This window comes from Mixophyes fleayi, chromosome 2 (assembly GCF_038048845.1).
Source record: "Mixophyes fleayi isolate aMixFle1 chromosome 2, aMixFle1.hap1, whole genome shotgun sequence".
Classification (NCBI taxonomy): Eukaryota; Metazoa; Chordata; class Amphibia; order Anura; family Limnodynastidae; genus Mixophyes; species Mixophyes fleayi.
In genome coordinates, this window is record NC_134403.1 from 3,345,540 (window position 1) to 3,362,752 (window position 17,213).

The following is a 17,213-nucleotide window of genomic DNA, read 5'->3' on the forward strand; positions in this document are numbered from 1 at the left end:
AAAATTGGATTTTAACTAATGATGTCTTATTGTGTTACATTTGGACTATTGTCTTTATTAATTTAATGGTTTAAAAAAAATATTGCTGATTTATAACAGTGAAGTTTGTGTACAAATAATTGAATTTTCCAATATAAAATGTGCCAGAATTATGTAAAATGTGTCCCAATAGAGGTATTGGCTGATGCCCATCCTCTATCACCTCTGAGAACATGTAAATACCAAGTAATTTTGGGGAAAAGAGCCCCACCCCCCCTGAATGTGTTATATACACCACCTAAAGCTCAGGTAAGCATCTCATAAGACAACATGAAATTACATTTTTGCATTTTGGCACAATATAAGGTTCCTCTAATGCCTAGCCCATGTTCAGGAAGAAATGGCCCAACCTCCCCGGCCACAAGAAGAGAGCAAAATGTAACTCTGCTGTAGTCATTGCCATCTTCACATGATAACACCACTTTGCCAATCCCTACACTGGCTCCCTGTGACCTCCAGAATAAAATTCAAATTAATCAGCTTTACCTAGAAAGCTCCATTCAACATCACCCCTTCATATATCTCAAGTCTCAAATAAAAAAACTCTCTCTCTTGCCCTTCTTAGATCTACCTCTGACCTGCAATTCACCTCATCCCTAGTAACCAACTCTAACTCCCGACTACAAGATTTCTACCATGCAGCTACCTACTTATTAAATTCTCTACAATGCCCATTCGGACTTTCCAACATCCTTGAATTCTTTAAATGCTATCAGAAAATCCATCTATTTATAAGAGCTTACTCTACTACCAATTAAATTACCCACAGAATCGCACCTTCACAACTGTCCCAATCTCCACTCTGATTTAAACTCGCTCCTCATTTTTAGCTGTGCTCTCTTCCAATTTGAATGTGAACTCTCTAATTAGCAGGTCTCTCCCTACCCTTTGTTTTCATGTCTGCATTTTTTTGTTTACCTGTTGTATGTATTACATACAACAGGTAATTTTTCCTATTGTACGGCTCTGCAGAGCATTTTGGCACCCCACAAATCTGTAATAATAATAATAATAATTATAATAATAATAATATTAATAAATAATAATAATCAGTGTCTTATCTGAACAAACAAGCTTTCCAAAAGTATGACATAAGTAAACAGCATTTATACTATTAGACCTCAGTTTTGCAGCTGTAGAATTTAGGACTCAGTTGGTGAATCAGGATTACTTTGCATAATATACATTATTTAACTATAAATTTCCTATAACAGCAATATGTGAGATTACTTTGATGTAATTATATTTATTTTTGCATTTCTATAATCACGTCCAGGTTGATGAAGAAATTGTTAAGTCACCTTATTCTTCCAATGTGACTTTCAGCCTTGTGACAGAATTCATCATCTTTGGATTTCCGAATCTTCAGAAATATCACATCTTGCTGTTTTGTGTGTTACTTTCCATATATCTCTTCACCATCACTGGTAATGGCATCATCTTCTTCCTGGTCATACTTGACCAAAGACTACAGACCCCAATGTATTTCTTTGTCAGCAATTTGTCTTTCCTAGACATGAGTTACACCTCGGTGACCATCCCCAAGATGTTGGCAAAGTTCTCAATGCATCTGGACACCATTTCCTACACAGCCTGTTTTGTTCAGATGTACTTTTTGCTGTCTTTAGGTGCAACAGAGTGTTTACTTCTCACTGTAATGGCATATGATCGATATCTAGCAATATGCTCTCCTCTACATTATCCGGCCATTATGAACAGGAGATTATACATAATTCTATCAGCTGCAGCCTGGTCTGGAGGTTTTATGTCTCCAGTCACACAGCTAATCTTAGTCTTGAACTTACCTTTTTGTGGTCCTAATATCATCCACAATTACTACTGTGATCACCCACCATTGCTGCAGTTGGCTTGTGCCAACACATCCTTCAATGTAGCAGTTGGGTCCTCAATTAGTGCCGTAATTATATTAATAAGCTTTTTTCTTATTATAAATTCATACCTTAAAATAATCCTAACAATCCTCAAAATAAATTCCAACAATGGGCGCAAAAAAACATTTTCCACATGCGCTTCGCACTTTGCGGTGGTAAATATATTTTTCCTGCCAATTATCTTCATGTACATCCGGCCAGCAGCATCCTACTCCTCAGACGTGGACTCTGTAGTGGCCATGTTGTATACAGTATTACCGCCAATGATGAATCCTATCATATATAGCCTAAGAAATAAAGACATTATCAATGCATTTAAGAAAAAAATAAACTGTAAGTAAATCAAAACAAGGGAAAATTAGAATCAAGTAATGAGCAATATTCTTTTATAAATCTGTGTATATTTTCTCATTAAAAAGCAATACATTATTCATTATAATAAAAGTTCTATCCCATTTTAATGGTTCACTAATTGCTTTATTGTTTCATTAAGGTTTATTATGTAACATTTTTACATATTTACATAACATAATATACCTATATTATTTAATAATATATAGGATTATGTAAATTTTGTGCCAAATATGTTGTCTATATTGAACTGAATTGGTGCCTGAATTTACCAATTTATAGATCGATTTTTGTACAAAATGTTTTATGACCCAAATTCTAAGTAATTATCTCAATTGTACAACATAATAAAATTGTGATATTTTGCCTGTAGTGTAGACATTTGCAAATGTATTGTTAATAATTTAGTTTCCTTAGCTATGCTTGTAAAATAAACATACTTATATTCACCATTATACTATTAATTATTTGTATTTTATGCTAATTCCAGTCAAATTGACATTAAATGGAGAGATAATATTTAGGTAGGTGGTAAATATATATAAACATTTTCCACTACAATTCCGAAGAGCAATGAAATTACGATGAATAAGGCAGAAGTGTTCCTTCCACAATACAGACAAGGTAGGCCATCACATCCTGTGGTTAGTTAGATAGTTAACACTATTATTGCTCTCACTCACACAGTGGAGCTGCTAGTTCACAGATTTTTGGTTGCTGATTTATGTAAGCATTTATGCAACATACTACATACTGGAGACTGGACGCTAGTTTGTGAATGTACTGAGATTCGGCTGAACAGAATCCCATATTGAGATTTTAGTGTTTATTAGAACGTAACTTTGGGCATCAGTATTCTCTTTCTTTAACTTATGATTTAATAAACCAGCTGGTTAATTTTGCAATAAAACCTTTTTACTTTTAATAGAGTTTAACTAATTTTGGTTCTTTCATTTTCTCTGAGCATTTAGAACATCTATGACTTTCTTTATGTGCTGATATGAGCAGTCATTGCACTAGTTTAAAATATTATTTGTATTATTGTTGTCAATACATTTTCACTGTTTTTACTGTGTTAAAAAATTGTTTGATATGTTTTATTATTACTAAAATTACCTAGTTTTTATTTGAGTTTTAACGTGGGGATATATTCTAATTTGATGTATAGATCCTTTCCTGCTTTCTTCTAGCGATCTGCTTACCCTACTGTGTAGTTTAATAATAAAAAGCTTCCCACTAAAGTCGTGTTGGCCTTTTGTATTCTTGAATTGATGTTAATAGTCAGGTTAGGCCTTGTAAGAGAATGTAATGGCAAACATTGGTCACTGAAAACCAAATTAAGTAAAGTCTTTCACAGCAATCAAATGTATTTTAAATATATTGGTATTTTATAATATACTAACACATTTTTCTGATGTTGCTCTACTTTGTATTTCAAAGCCACTGACACCCTAAACTATGATAAAGGTAAACTAAGAAAAGTACAAACATGGGAGCAGAAAGAGAATGCACGTGGGCATGAGATAAACCTCTGTATTGGTGAGCAGGGCCGGACTGGCCATCTGGCACTTCTGGCAAATGCCAGAAGGGCCGATGGCTATATGGGCCGGCCCAACTCCCCCTGTCTTCTTGGTGGCTGGTGGTTCCAGGAACCAGCCACCTCTGCTGCGTGCTCCCCAGCTCCCTTCCCCGTTATGCTGTGCAGCCAGTTACACTGGTGAGTTTCCTGGTTTTTTTTCTAATTTTTTTTTTTTTTTACTGAAGAGGGGGGGTGCCCGCGATTTCCGGGGGGTGCCCGCGACTTTCGGAGGGGGGGGGGTCGCGGGGGTGCCGCGATTTTCGGGGGGTGCCCGCAATTTTCGGAGGGGGGGGGGGCGCAGGGGTGCCGCGATTTTCGGGGGGTGCCCGCGATTTTCGGAGGGTGGTCGCGGGGGTGCCGCGATTTTGGGGGGGGGGGGGTGTCGCGGGGGTGAGAGCCAGTGGGTGCTGGGAAAGGGGGTGAGAGCCAAGGGGTGCTAGGAGAGTGGGTGAGAGACAGGGGGTGCTGGGAGAGGGGGTGAGAGAGTCGAAGGGGGTGCTGGGAAAGGAGGTGAGAGAGCCGAAGGGGGTGCTGGGAAAGGGGGTGAGAGCCAGGGGGTGCTGGGAGAGGGGGTGAGAGAGCCAAAGGGGGTGCTGGGAAAGGGGGTGAGAGAGCGGAAGGTGGTGCTGGGAAAGGGGGTGAGAGAGCGGAAGGGGGTGCTGGGAAAGGGGGTGAGAGCCAGGGGGTGCTGGGAGAGGGGGTAAGAGAGCCGAAGATGGTGCTGGGAGAGGGGGTGAGAGAGCCGAAGGGGGTGCTGGGAGAGGGGGTGAGAGCCAGGGGGTGCTGGGAGAGGGGGTGAGAGAGCCGAAGGGGGTGCTGGGAAAGGAGGGGAGAGAGCCAAAGGGGGTGAGAGCCAGGGGGTGCTAGGAGAGGGGGTGAGAGAGCGGAAGGGAGTGCTGGGAAAGGGGATGAGAGAGCGGAAGGGGGTGCTGGGAGAGGGGGTGAGAGAGCCGAAGGGGGTGCTGGGAAAGGGGATGAGAGCCAGGGGGTGCTGGGAGAGGGGGTGAGAGAGCCGAAGGGGGTGCTGGGAAAGGAGGTGAGAGAGCCGAAGGGGGTGCTGGGAAAGGGGGTGAGAGCCAGGGGGTGCTGGGAGAGGGGGTGAGAGAGCCAAAGGGGGTGCTGGGAAAGGGGGTGAGAGAGCGGAAGGGGGTGCTGGGAAAGGGGGGTAGAGCCAGGGGGTGCTGGGAGAGGGGGTGAGAGAGCCAAAGGGGAAGGGGGTTCTGGGAGAGGGGGTGAGAGAGCCAGGGTGGTAGGGGGTGCAGGAAGAGGAGTGAGAGAGTCGGGGGGTAGAGGGTGCAGGAAGACGTGTGAGAGAGCCAGGGGAGTAGGTGGTACAGGAAGATGTGTGAGAGCCAGCGGAGAAGGTGGTGCAGGGGGTTAAGTGAGAGGGACAAAGGAGAAGATGGTGCAGGGGCATAGGTAAAAGAAAGTGTAAAGGGAGAGACATCTTAAGAATGGGAATGTCAGGGATGCAGCCATCATAAAACACAAGTAGTAATGAAGAATGGAAATGCACAGAGGGGACAAGTGTTAAAAAAACAAAAAAAAACAAGCCTTCATACTCCATTCACCTATATTTTCTATACCCCCACTCCTAAATTTCTGCTTCGACCACTGCCCTCTATTCCTGCTCCCGACTGCCTGTGTGAGCTGACAGCTGCTGATCCCTCCTCGCCCAGCGCGCCCAGTAGGAGAACAGAACACAGGATGCCATAATCAGGTAAGTTCATATATTTTCTCGTGTGCAATATGTTTTTAACCATCCTTTCTTGAACTGGGACACTACAGCGTATCCAATAATGTTTAACACTATGTATTGCTCATTATTGCGCTGTAAAGTTTTTTGCATATTTATCTGTACAGAGATTTTTAATTAAGAGGAAAAAACATTGCTTGTCATAAATTTTATCTGTAATTGTGTCAATATATCTATTTTTGTTTGCATTGTAAATGATGTATTAAGCTGCTCTTGGGAGACTCACACTCAGTATCTGATATGCTGTACCAATTTTTATTTGTGAATGAGTTTTTATCTGAGCTTTACTAATGATTTGGGGGCACTACTATGCCATAATATGATTTGTGGGCACTTCTGCATGACCGAATATGTATTGAGGGTAATACTATGTGGCATAATATGACCGTGGGGCACTACGATGTGGCATAATATGAACTGGGCACACTACGGTGTGGCATCATATGAACTTCTGCCAAAGGCAAGTCTTTCATTGTTGAATATGACGGGAGCCCAAAGAAGTTGCTGTATCGGGGCCCAAAATTCCTCTTGTCAGCCCTGCCTGTGAGTCAAGGCGGTAGACGCCTCCAGGTAAATAATCTAGATGTTTCCTATCTAATCAAACTGATGGATCACATCCAATTATTTCTCACCCACCTCCTCTATCCCCCTTAATTTATATACTGTGTTATTTAAAATGAATAGAAAAGACGCATATCCAATTACTGTAGTAAAACAAAAATATTTTTCTGTGACATTTTGCTGTAGATGGAAATACTTTTAATGCGGCCGTGTGGGTTCAACTGATCATTCAATAGTTATGTTTTTTTTAGATATATGTTAGTTTTATTTCATGTGGAATGATTCATGAAAATTCTGCCATTACTATTTAATTGAGGGAATAGGGTACCTGTTACCTATATGTGTGTGTAAGTACTCTGTTCGTTGTTGCTATTTTGTGGGAGATTTGAAAAAAGCAAAACATTGTTTCCTACAGTGGCGTCTGTATAATTGATGGTATTGCTGTAGTATGGGGTGGCGTGCTGGTGGCAATGTTGTAGTGTGTTTGGTGCTTAGTATTGCTAATAAGTAGGAGAGGGTATTGCTATAATGTGGGGGGTGATGCTGGACGCTGTAATGTGGGGGGTGGTGCTGAATGCTGTAATGTGGGGGGTGATGCTGGACGCTGTAATGTGGGGGGTGATGCTGGACTCTGTAATGTGGGGGGTGATGCTGAATGCTGTAATGTGGGGGGTGATGCCGGTTGCTGTAATGTGGGGGTGATTGATGTAGTATGAGTGTGTGTGGGGGGTTATTTATTGCTGTAATTTGGGTACTAATAATGTATTGTCATGGTGTTTATTGATGTAATTGGGGTGCTAATAATGTAATGTTGAGGGTCATTAGGAGAAATAAATCCCCCCCCCCCCCCCACACACACACTCATACTACATCATGTTGTACTGCGCCAGCATCAGTGTGCAACAATATAGTGCATGGAGCCCACAACACGTGGGCCTGTGTGCTTTAAATGCCAGGGCTGATTTTTAGTCCCAGTCCGGCCCTGTTGGTGAGAATATATATTCTGAAGTTGAGCTACTTTTTGTGAGTACATTTTTCAAATGTGTTGTTGTCATATATTAATGGTAGGGTAATTGCAATCAATGTTTAGATGGTTGTGGGCCTGAATGGGTGCAGAGAAGTACTGTGATGAATGTAGTGCTCAGGCCTTCAGTTACATAGACTACATGTGTGTATTACCGTTGAACACACAAATCTGTGAATTAACAGCTCCACAAATGTGTGAGAGGCAACTATCTCACCTAATACTGAATCTGCAGCTAAACACAGGATGTAATAGCATACCATGTCTGTATTGTGCAGGGAACATCCTTTAAGGCTTCTGCCTTAATGCTTGAAACTTCACTGCTTTTTGGAGTTTGAGTGGAAGTAGTTTTCCTACATTTTTTTTTATTCTATGTAAGTATAAGAAACCCTAATCTGACATGATAAATTGTAAGTTTTTTTTTTGTCTATACAATTGTATAGCTTTTATAAGGTAAAATGTCAATAATTTTCAAATTTAGAAACATAGAATTTGGTAGCAGATAACAACTACTTGGCCCATTTAGTTTACCCTGTTTTTTTGTAATCCATAATTATCACGCATGTTTAAATTGATCTATTATATTAGACTTTACCACCTCTGCTGGGTACCTATTCCACATATCCAGTATCATTGTTCTAAAGACATTTTTGCTTAGATGTCATCTAAACATAGTATCCTCCATTCCAAGTGGATATTCTTTTCTCACACATGCCATCAAGATTCTCTAACACATGCAACCCCCCCACCATCTTTTCTCTCACATTATTTCCCTGCCCACCAGATTTTATTTGTGTTGGAAACTGGATAAGTTGGGGTATAGGGCGCTGCTGCAGGAGCTTGGGCATTTTAAAATTTGCTTTTAAAAATTCAAGCTCTTCACACTTTATACCCCCTAAGTCCAATCAGAACTTCAGACCTGGGTGTTTTGTTGCATGTCTCCCATAAGCGGCCACTGCTTTTTTATTTTTTATTGTACCTGCATTGGCAATTCTCAGCTTGAGGAACGCTTGGATCAGGGTGTGGAGGTACCACAATCAGCATCTGCTGCTGTAGATAGTCTAATCCCAGAGTGAGATCACCTCCAAGGGGGATCGTGCCACTACCACCAATGGTAGTGAACAGGAATCTTGTGCATTCAGCGCCATTGAGTCGGGACCATAACTGGTTCTTGCATTGGAGGTGCAGCAGCAAAAATAAGTGGCTTCAATCTCCTTCTGGAATTCTACTAGTCACTTTTGTTCTAAATGTTTGTTTTACAGAATGCTCGGAAATTTGTGTTTTACTTCCCCAATCAGTCTGCTTTAGACTCTGAAATGTACTCTGAAATTTGTTTCCATTTTAGAGACACAGTTAGTCTGTCTTTGCACACTGCAGCATGTTCGGATCTTGTGTGTGTTTTGCTGCCACAGTAAGCCTGTTTTTGCACACCAGAGGTTTGCTCTGAACTTTGTGTCTGTTTTACAGACACATTCAATTTTCCATTGTGCACTGCAGTTTTCTCCACAGTCAGATTACTATTTAGCGCTGTAGCTTTGCTGTGAATTTGTGGCTTTTTTTCAGCCAACAATAAACTGGTCCACAGCATTGCTTTGCATTGTGCACTGTAGTTGTCCTCTATATCACCTCATCTTTAAGTCAGACTAGAGGAGTTTGTCCATGGCCAAGACTGGTAGTGGGGCATCATTTTTATTTTCCTTTTTTAAAAAAAATGCACGAAAATTGGGTATACACATGTGCATGTTCTTCAAGGGTTGGATCTAAAGAAACGTTCCTGGATGAATACGATACTAAGTCACTTACATGCAGTATAAAGTGGTGCATATAACAGTGCGGTATCATTTGCTCCTCTAGCTAATTCACTGGCAGATGTTTGTTTGAGAATGACAAATGGAAAGAAGAGAAAGATTCTCTCATGAAGGATGCACTCAAAGGTTCACTAAAATGAGTAAAAATATATTTTTATTTAATTCGTTAAAATTACTAATTTCAGCACAAAATATCTAAAATGATAGTTCAGAGAGTGAAGTGAAAAATAAAGTTTGTGATGCTAAAAAATAGAAGTAGTGTTTACACTCTTCTGCAATTCCTTTCTTACACTCATTTTATTATCTGAGTTATCATAATTCCATACTAACCCAGCTCATTAACCCTTTGTATGATGCAATATGTATGCTGTTTGTGTGATATTGCCTGATATGAAAAAAGCATATATAATGATAGTGGAAGAATGGCTGTGCTGCCATATACCGTGTGGGGCTCATGGGAGAAAGTGCTGCCATATACTGTGTGAATATTATGATTGTACTACAAAATACTGTGTGGGGACAATGGAATAATGGCTGTGCTGCCCTATACTGTGTGAATATAATGGATGTAATGCCATATAGTGTGTGAGGAAAGAAAACGATCATGACTAATTATGCCTACCTAGATATAGGGGACAAGTTACTGTACTTGTTATCTCTGCTTCCTCATCACAAACTTCACTATGTTAGAAAATGTGTTGTAGTTAATACCAAGTCCAAAGTGAAAAATGTATTTCAATGTATTTCATATATTCAGTTATGTTCCAGATGTCCCTTTATTATGGTACAAATTTACATGAGTACACATTTTCCTCTCCAATAACACCATACATACACACCAATGTTTTAAATAAATAGCTTTTTTGTAATGTAAATTTGTGGTAAAATATAAAGAACAACATGAATATGACAAATTCATATATTTATAAATGTTATCTCTGTCTCACACATACATAGAGACATCCAGATAATGTTATGTAATGGGAAATATCTAATACCGCACATGGACCATCATTGGACAAATAAACCCACCGCTACACCACTTTCATATGGACTTGAGCTGGAGGTTTGTATTAATCACATACTGGTTCTGAAACATCATTATTACATAGGAGACCTTATACTTTGCCCATTGAAGGTTGTTAAAAGCCATATGGTCTTGTAATGGACCATATATAACAGTAATCTTAACAGGAAACAAAGAAAAACATGTTTATTAATTGTGAAGTTCCACCTAACAATGTCACTCCTTGAATCAGAGAGGAGTTCTGGCTGCCTCAGCCGCAGGTCACTCCACCAGAGTTGGAATTGCACAATGCTCTTTCTGCAGTTAACCTGAGCCGTAGACACAGCTTTGCTGCCATGAAGGCACCGTTCTCCTCTTCATTTGTTATGTACTGAGCTGCGGGACCAAAACATTGGTATATTGCAGCGTTGAGTACCCACAGCCCAGCACAGGAGAACAATTCAGCTCTCATGTTTGCAAGTGAATGAATTTTTCAACACTCTCATCACTGATTGGTTCTCAGGCTACGTGTGGGCATAGGCACGTCAGTCACGGATCCCTTCTATACCATATCTAATATGTTGTCAAGAATACTCTGAATAAAATTGATTCCAAGGATTAGCCAAAACTGGACAGACAGAGGTGCAGATTGTGGTCCTCTGGATTGTCTTTTGACAAAACACAGAGATTTGGTGGAAGCCAATGAGAAGAGGCTGTGGATTGATACACATGAGGGTCAAAAAGAACAGATTTGAAGTCCAGGGAAAGTCAAACAAGCTGGGAACTAGTACACAGGGGACTAGATTTACTAAAGAGTGATTTGCAGGAACCGCCACTTTTCAGTCAGTTTTCCGCTTGATTTACTAAAGGTCAAACCCCATTAAAATGGCCAGAATTGACATTTTTGAAAGCCACCACTTTACAAATTGCCATCCTGATATTATACAATGCAAAACATACAAACTGTCAGATTTAGTAAGCTGGGATTTGCAAAACTGCCACAAAACCACCATCCAAACAGCCAAAACAAAAGAGGTGGTTTTGAGAGGTGAGATTGAAGTCTACATTTTATCATGATCAAAAAGAGGAACTGCGGTCAACTCCAAACGGCAAGAGCAGCAAAAATACAGGAATCCCTTCCTGTGTACCAAGCAATGTATCACAAATAAATGCGCTCAAATTGCCTAGAACATATCTATTATGTAAATAGTATCTATTGGTGGAATAAAATAATTGACATGAAATGATGCAGAATTGCAATAAAAACGGTACATTTAATTAGCATGAATAAACATTCCAGATCATGACCTGAAAAGGGATGGATATTATCAACAATACTTGGATATTGATAGTAAATTGAATACATATATTAAAATAAAAGTAAAAATAAAAATAAAATATCCGGAAAGTGCAAAAATACAGTCCAAATGGATGCACTAATAAAAGTCCTGGTAAAAAATGGCTCAAGATGACCTAATAAAACAAACAGCAATAGTCCCAGACGGGGATGCGAATAATGTCCAGATACCTGATAAGTGCTGCGGTCATCCGGGAAATATCACGATGGTAGACAGGGTAAAGTCGGGAAGGCTAGCGGTGGAGCTCACAGGAAACGATAATAACTGTGTCCCTAGCGGTGCTGCAGTATGATGATGGAGAGCCTGGCGTGCGTTCCACAGTGGAACGCATGAACCGGATATCCTGATGACGTCACGAAAGTGGGCGTGAACCAACGCGTTTCATCTGCAGGAGCTGATTTCTTCAGGGGATGTGGTATGAGTTGGTGATCTAATGAGCTTCCTTATATATGATTGTTTAATAGAGTGTAATTGAGGATTCATTACTAGGCCTAATCAGAAGGGTTTGATTGTCCACCAACCAAATCACATGAATATACATGTAATAATACAACCATAATAAACAAAGTGGTAGTTATAAATATAAAAAATGTAGTTACATAAACAGAGATTAATATAGGCTAATTGAAATCCCTAATAGTAATTGGTATAACAGATTATGTTGGTAACATTAAGAAAATTATAAACATATAAAGGCGACCACGGTCTTACCATAGGATATAATTCTAACATATAGTGAAACTCCATTTAATTCTGCATAAAACTGAAATGTTTAATTGGACTGATAACAAGTCAGAATGATACTAATAATTGTTGTAATTGTAGGGCTAATACATACATGACTGATGCTTAGAAACCCTTTATGACAAGCCAGCCTAAATGAAAACAGTGTTAATTGCTAAGATTATTTAAATGAATGAATGAACTGATTCTAATAAGTTTCTATGTTTATATACATGAGGCTAGGAATATCAAAAATAAGATGAGTGGCAATATTGGCCATAATTAGAACACATAAAGAGGCATCCTATCAAGGTAAGTATAAAATTATAGAAGATTGCCTACATACTGGTTTAAGGAAACACTACATCATGGTAAGCGAGAGGTGGCGTGTCCTGCCACTAATTGTCACTATATTGGGATAGATCTACTACATGTCTACTACTGTACTGGATATTCCCGGGAGGTCTCCCATCCCAGTACTAAGCTAGCTCCAACCTGCTTGGCTTCCAAGGTCGGCGGGGATTGGGCATCACCAGGGTGGTATGACCGTAGTTTGCATGGAGATACTTTACCCAAAGGGACAATAGGGCATAGACGCTGCATATCCACGACTCGCAACCAATGTAGATATGGTGTTTCTAATGGTAAAGACATATTCTATATTGAAATGTCGAATTCCATATTCAGTCCTCGTGGTGTTAAAGTATCAAAATAAAGGATCAATTTACTTTCTTCTCTATTAATGTTTTTAATGGGGTCCCCTCCTTGCCAGTTGTTGTATACACATTTGATACCCAGAAATTTCAACCCTGTAGAATCACAGTTGTGTGTAATTTTAAAATGGCTGGAGAGGTGGTGTTTATCGAACCCATTTCTTATGTTCCTAATGTGCTCACCGATTCTGACCTTTAAGGGTCTGATTGTTCGGCCAATATATTGCTTCCCACATGGGCATTGTATGAGGTAAATAACGTTCTTGGTGTTACACGTAATAAAGTCTCTGACTGAGTACCTTTTTTGATTGTGAGATGAGTAGACCTCAGTAGTTCCTTAGGTACTGTTATGTTGGATTGTACGGCAGTTGACACATTTGCCACAGTCGTAAAAGCCTGGTTTATGTATATTTTTAGTCAGCCAGTTGGTGTGTACAATGTTGTCTTTAATGCGATTTTGGACTAAAACCTTCTTGATATCTGACGCTTTCCTAAAGACTACTTTGGGTTTAGCTGAAATCAGAGGACCCAAGGTTTCATCCTTTTGTACAATATGCCAGTGTTTGTAAATAATATGTTTCAAGTGGTTCACTTGACTAGAAAAATCAGAAACGAAGTATATTTGGTTGTTCACAGGGACTGCTCTTTTACAAGGATTAGGTTGTAGTCGTGTTTTATATTTGAGTAATTGATTTCGATCAGTATTTTGAAGCTTGTTGAACGCTGTGTCAATGATATGATTGTCATACTGCTTCTCCTGGAATTGTGACTTGAGTTCAGTACCCTTGAGTTCAGTTCCGCCTGTGTTTAGCTCTGTTTAGAGCTAGAGTGGCAACACTAGACCCATACCCAAATTTTGCTATGGAGCTCAGTGCTACACTTTCTGCCTCTGCAAGGTGATCTATAAGCTGTAACAGTACATGTATGGGTGGTCACTGAAACTGCAAAAGTTTTTGATACAACATAAAATAAAGTATTGGGTCATGTGTCTGCTCTTCAAATGTTGATTACAATGGGAAAATGTACTTCCCAAAATCAAATGTTATATGTTCTGCCTGCTCAATAATTGTGCATGACCCCATCTTGCAGTTTCAGTTAACCTCCAAACATTAATCGTACTTATCTGCTAACTTTTAGAGAAATTTGTCAAGCCCTATGTGATCTCCAAATAATATATGCAATTATAATCTTCCACTTACACTTTATTCTACAGAGTCAGTGTGAACTTCTGCAATATATGTCAACTGGGACCATTTTGGTCAATTCTGTTTATGTTAAACTAAATATCCACTCCTTAATTAATCCCTATAGGGAAAGACACAAGGGTGTGTTATTATTTTTACCATTAATGACAAGAACAACTACAAAGCCATTAAGAAAGGCTCAGACACCAACAAAGTAACAACACACAGATTAATGACACCTGAGAGATCTATAACAACCATTAAACTCCCCTACTTAAGTTATTGTGAGGGTATAAATAAACTTATATACAACCTCTCTTAATAGACTAAGACGAATTTGAAACACTTTATACCACATAGGTGCTTATAAAGAAAAATATAGTAATACACAAGCTAACTAATGTATTAAACACCCAGTTAACTTTATTTAAAAGATGATTAAAAAATTATCATTGCTTATAACTGCATCTTCTCTTGCCATGGACATTGATCATTTCAAGGTAAGTTTTATTAGTATTTGCCTCTTATACAATAAGTGTATATTTTGTTTTCAATGCATTTATATGCAATTGGTTTGCATTTATTTCAACTTATTTTGGAAAACAATATGGAGTTATGTGCACCAACTTACACTAAACTGCAAGCTAAGTGCATTGTTGCATAGCTACATAGTTATATTTGTACATAGCTATATTGTTATATAGTTATATTTGTACATAGGTTTATTGTTACATAGTTATATTTTTACATAGATATATGGTTACATTGTTATATACTTTAGTAACTGTTAAATCATTATACAGTTACATAGTTTGCAATGTTTAAAAAAGACATGTCGACCTTTTATAAACTTTACAGCCTCATTTAAAGTCAGGACTGAATCCAGCAAGCGGGTGTAATTTTGCACCTTAGCAAAACTATTTTGCTCTGCAAGGTGGGAGAGATTAATATGTGTAGACACATCTAGAGTTGCGGGGTAGGATGTGGTGGGGTGGTCCTAGCTAAATTCTAATTATCAGTATTAAATGCAGGCAGTATTTTCCATTCATGGAAAAGAAAGATGCATTTGGACCACTTACATTGCAACATGGTTTATTCAAATTTAGCTGGATATGTCATTAACTAAATCAGTCCTAACTCTGTTAAACCAGATGAAGGTAAAACAGAACCAACAGTGTTACTTACAGTTGGCAGTTTTGCCTTCCAGGGACAAGAAAAGCCCTTCCTGACTGCAAAAATGGCAATTGGATAATCTCAGTGGATCAATCACTCCCATAATGTTGTCAATTTTAGCTACGGGTACTGTTTCTTTGAGAAAAAGCAACCAATCCCATTTTTAAATTCTACTAGTGAATTTGCCATCACCACTTCAAATGGTAGAGTTCCAAAGTTTTAACTCTTTTACAGTAAAGAACCCCTTCCTATGGTGATGGCTAAGCCATCTGTCTTCAAACCCTTGTTCTCTGTATGAACTTTTCTATGATAAGTGTATTAAACAAAAATATATTTTATAAATAAACCTTTCATTCACTATAGTAATGAAGCTGCCAGTATCTGATCTCTTAATTTCTCCAATGTGTCTCTTTGAGTTAGGTGCTCAAAACTGTACCCCACATATGATGGGAATACTATGTTTTCATGCACTCATTCCCCTTTTTATTCAGCTTCTACCTGGCACTGTGCTGCTAATCAGCTATCTGTCAACTAATATACGTAAGTTCTCTTCTTTTTCAGTTTTCCCTAGTTGGATTCCATTTAATGTTTAAATGACATAGCAATTACCATAACCTATGAGAATAACCTACATATTGACTTTAAAATAACTCTGCCAGTTTATGAGATAGTTTGCTAGTTTATTTAAATCTTACTTTAGCAATTTACTAGCGTTATCAGTGAATTTGAACTTTCTTCTTTCTAGGCCTTCGGTGAGGTCATTAATAAAAATATTAAACAAAACACTAATTGCTGTGCGACAACACTAATATCTTTATAAGTCCTGTATAAATATATTTCATTTTAAACTACCCATTATCTTCTATCCTTTAACTAATTATTTACCCACATACATAGACATAGACCTAGTACTCTCATCTTAGGTATTAGACTTGTATTTAGAAATATGGAAAAACAGTCTCACAAAATGTAAATATAGCACATTAATTGCACTATGAATATTCAGTTGGAAACTCATCTCCTATCAAAAACTAGTTATATATATTTGGTATGACCAGTCATACATGTTCAACATCATATTATCAAATAATTATCTACAATATTTTCTCAGAATCACATCCTTCAGCACCATTTAAAATGATTTATTCAAGGCAAAAGTCAGACACACAATTCTATAATGTCCTATTTTGATTGACTGTGTCTCATATATGATTGATATGAAATACTATGTTTTCATCAAGTGCATTTTTCCCCCCTTTTATTAATCCCAGGATTTTGTTCACCTTTGCAGCCTCTACCTGGCACTGTGCTACTATTCAGTTTTCTGTCAACTAATAGTCCTATAGTCCTAATTTATCTCAGTGCTCCCTAAATGTATTACATTCAATGTTCAAATATGATAACAATTACCACAACCTATGTTAATAACCCTACATAAGTCATCTTCAAATATGGACACCTTACTTTCTAGGCCATTTGTGAGATCAATAATAAAAATATTAATTTGAACAGAGCCCAAGGCTGATTACTGTTTGATAACACTAATATATTTAGCCCGCTATTAATATATTTAATTTATAACTACCCTTCTATCTTTCAACTACTTCTATACACATTTCTTACTATATTTATCACATTTTATTGCAGGAAAAAAAAGTACAAAAATGTTTGCAATTCGACAAGTGAAAAAAATTGTATTTTTAAAGGTGCTACTGGTTTGTGGCAGAACAGGTCTTGATGTCGCTTGAGTTTCTATTCCCTTTGATTTCTTTACCTACGAAACAAGGAAATAAAAAATGTTTACCATTTAACTTCTATATCTGTAATTTATATTCAACGACATAAATACTCTCATTTTCTCACATTGCACAGTGCTCGAGATCAGTTTATGTTTTGGTCCCTGTGGCGCAATAGCCATAATAGCGGGCTTATCCTCCATACATTCTGGAAAACAGGTGCCATTTTGGTTATTATAACAGTACAGGTATGTGCCCAAAGCATTTAGCTGTCTACACATGTTCACTGAAATACCTTTGTGTCGAACTT

At 38.4% G+C, this 17,213-nt stretch overlaps 2 protein-coding genes and 1 pseudogene across 2 annotated transcripts in view; 2 read left to right on the forward strand and 1 right to left on the reverse strand.

Moving 5' to 3' along the window:
• LOC142138701 (olfactory receptor 6N1-like) overlaps positions 1-2,272 on the forward strand; it is a 28,523-nt gene extending 26,251 nt beyond the window's left edge. Inside the window, exon 3 of the mRNA XM_075195552.1 lies at positions 1,316-2,272. Coding sequence (XP_075051653.1) covers positions 1,316-2,272 — 957 coding nt within the window. The remainder of the gene's footprint in view (positions 1-1,315) is intronic.
• Positions 2,273-12,532: 10,260 nt separating this feature from the next.
• On the reverse strand, positions 12,533-12,651 carry LOC142141960 (5S ribosomal RNA; annotated as a pseudogene).
• Positions 12,652-14,473: 1,822 nt separating this feature from the next.
• The window catches only part of LOC142138718 (olfactory receptor 6N1-like), an 8,677-nt gene continuing 5,937 nt past the window's right edge, over positions 14,474-17,213 (forward strand). The window contains exon 1 of the mRNA XM_075195577.1: positions 14,474-14,494. Coding sequence (XP_075051678.1) covers positions 14,474-14,494 — 21 coding nt within the window. The remainder of the gene's footprint in view (positions 14,495-17,213) is intronic.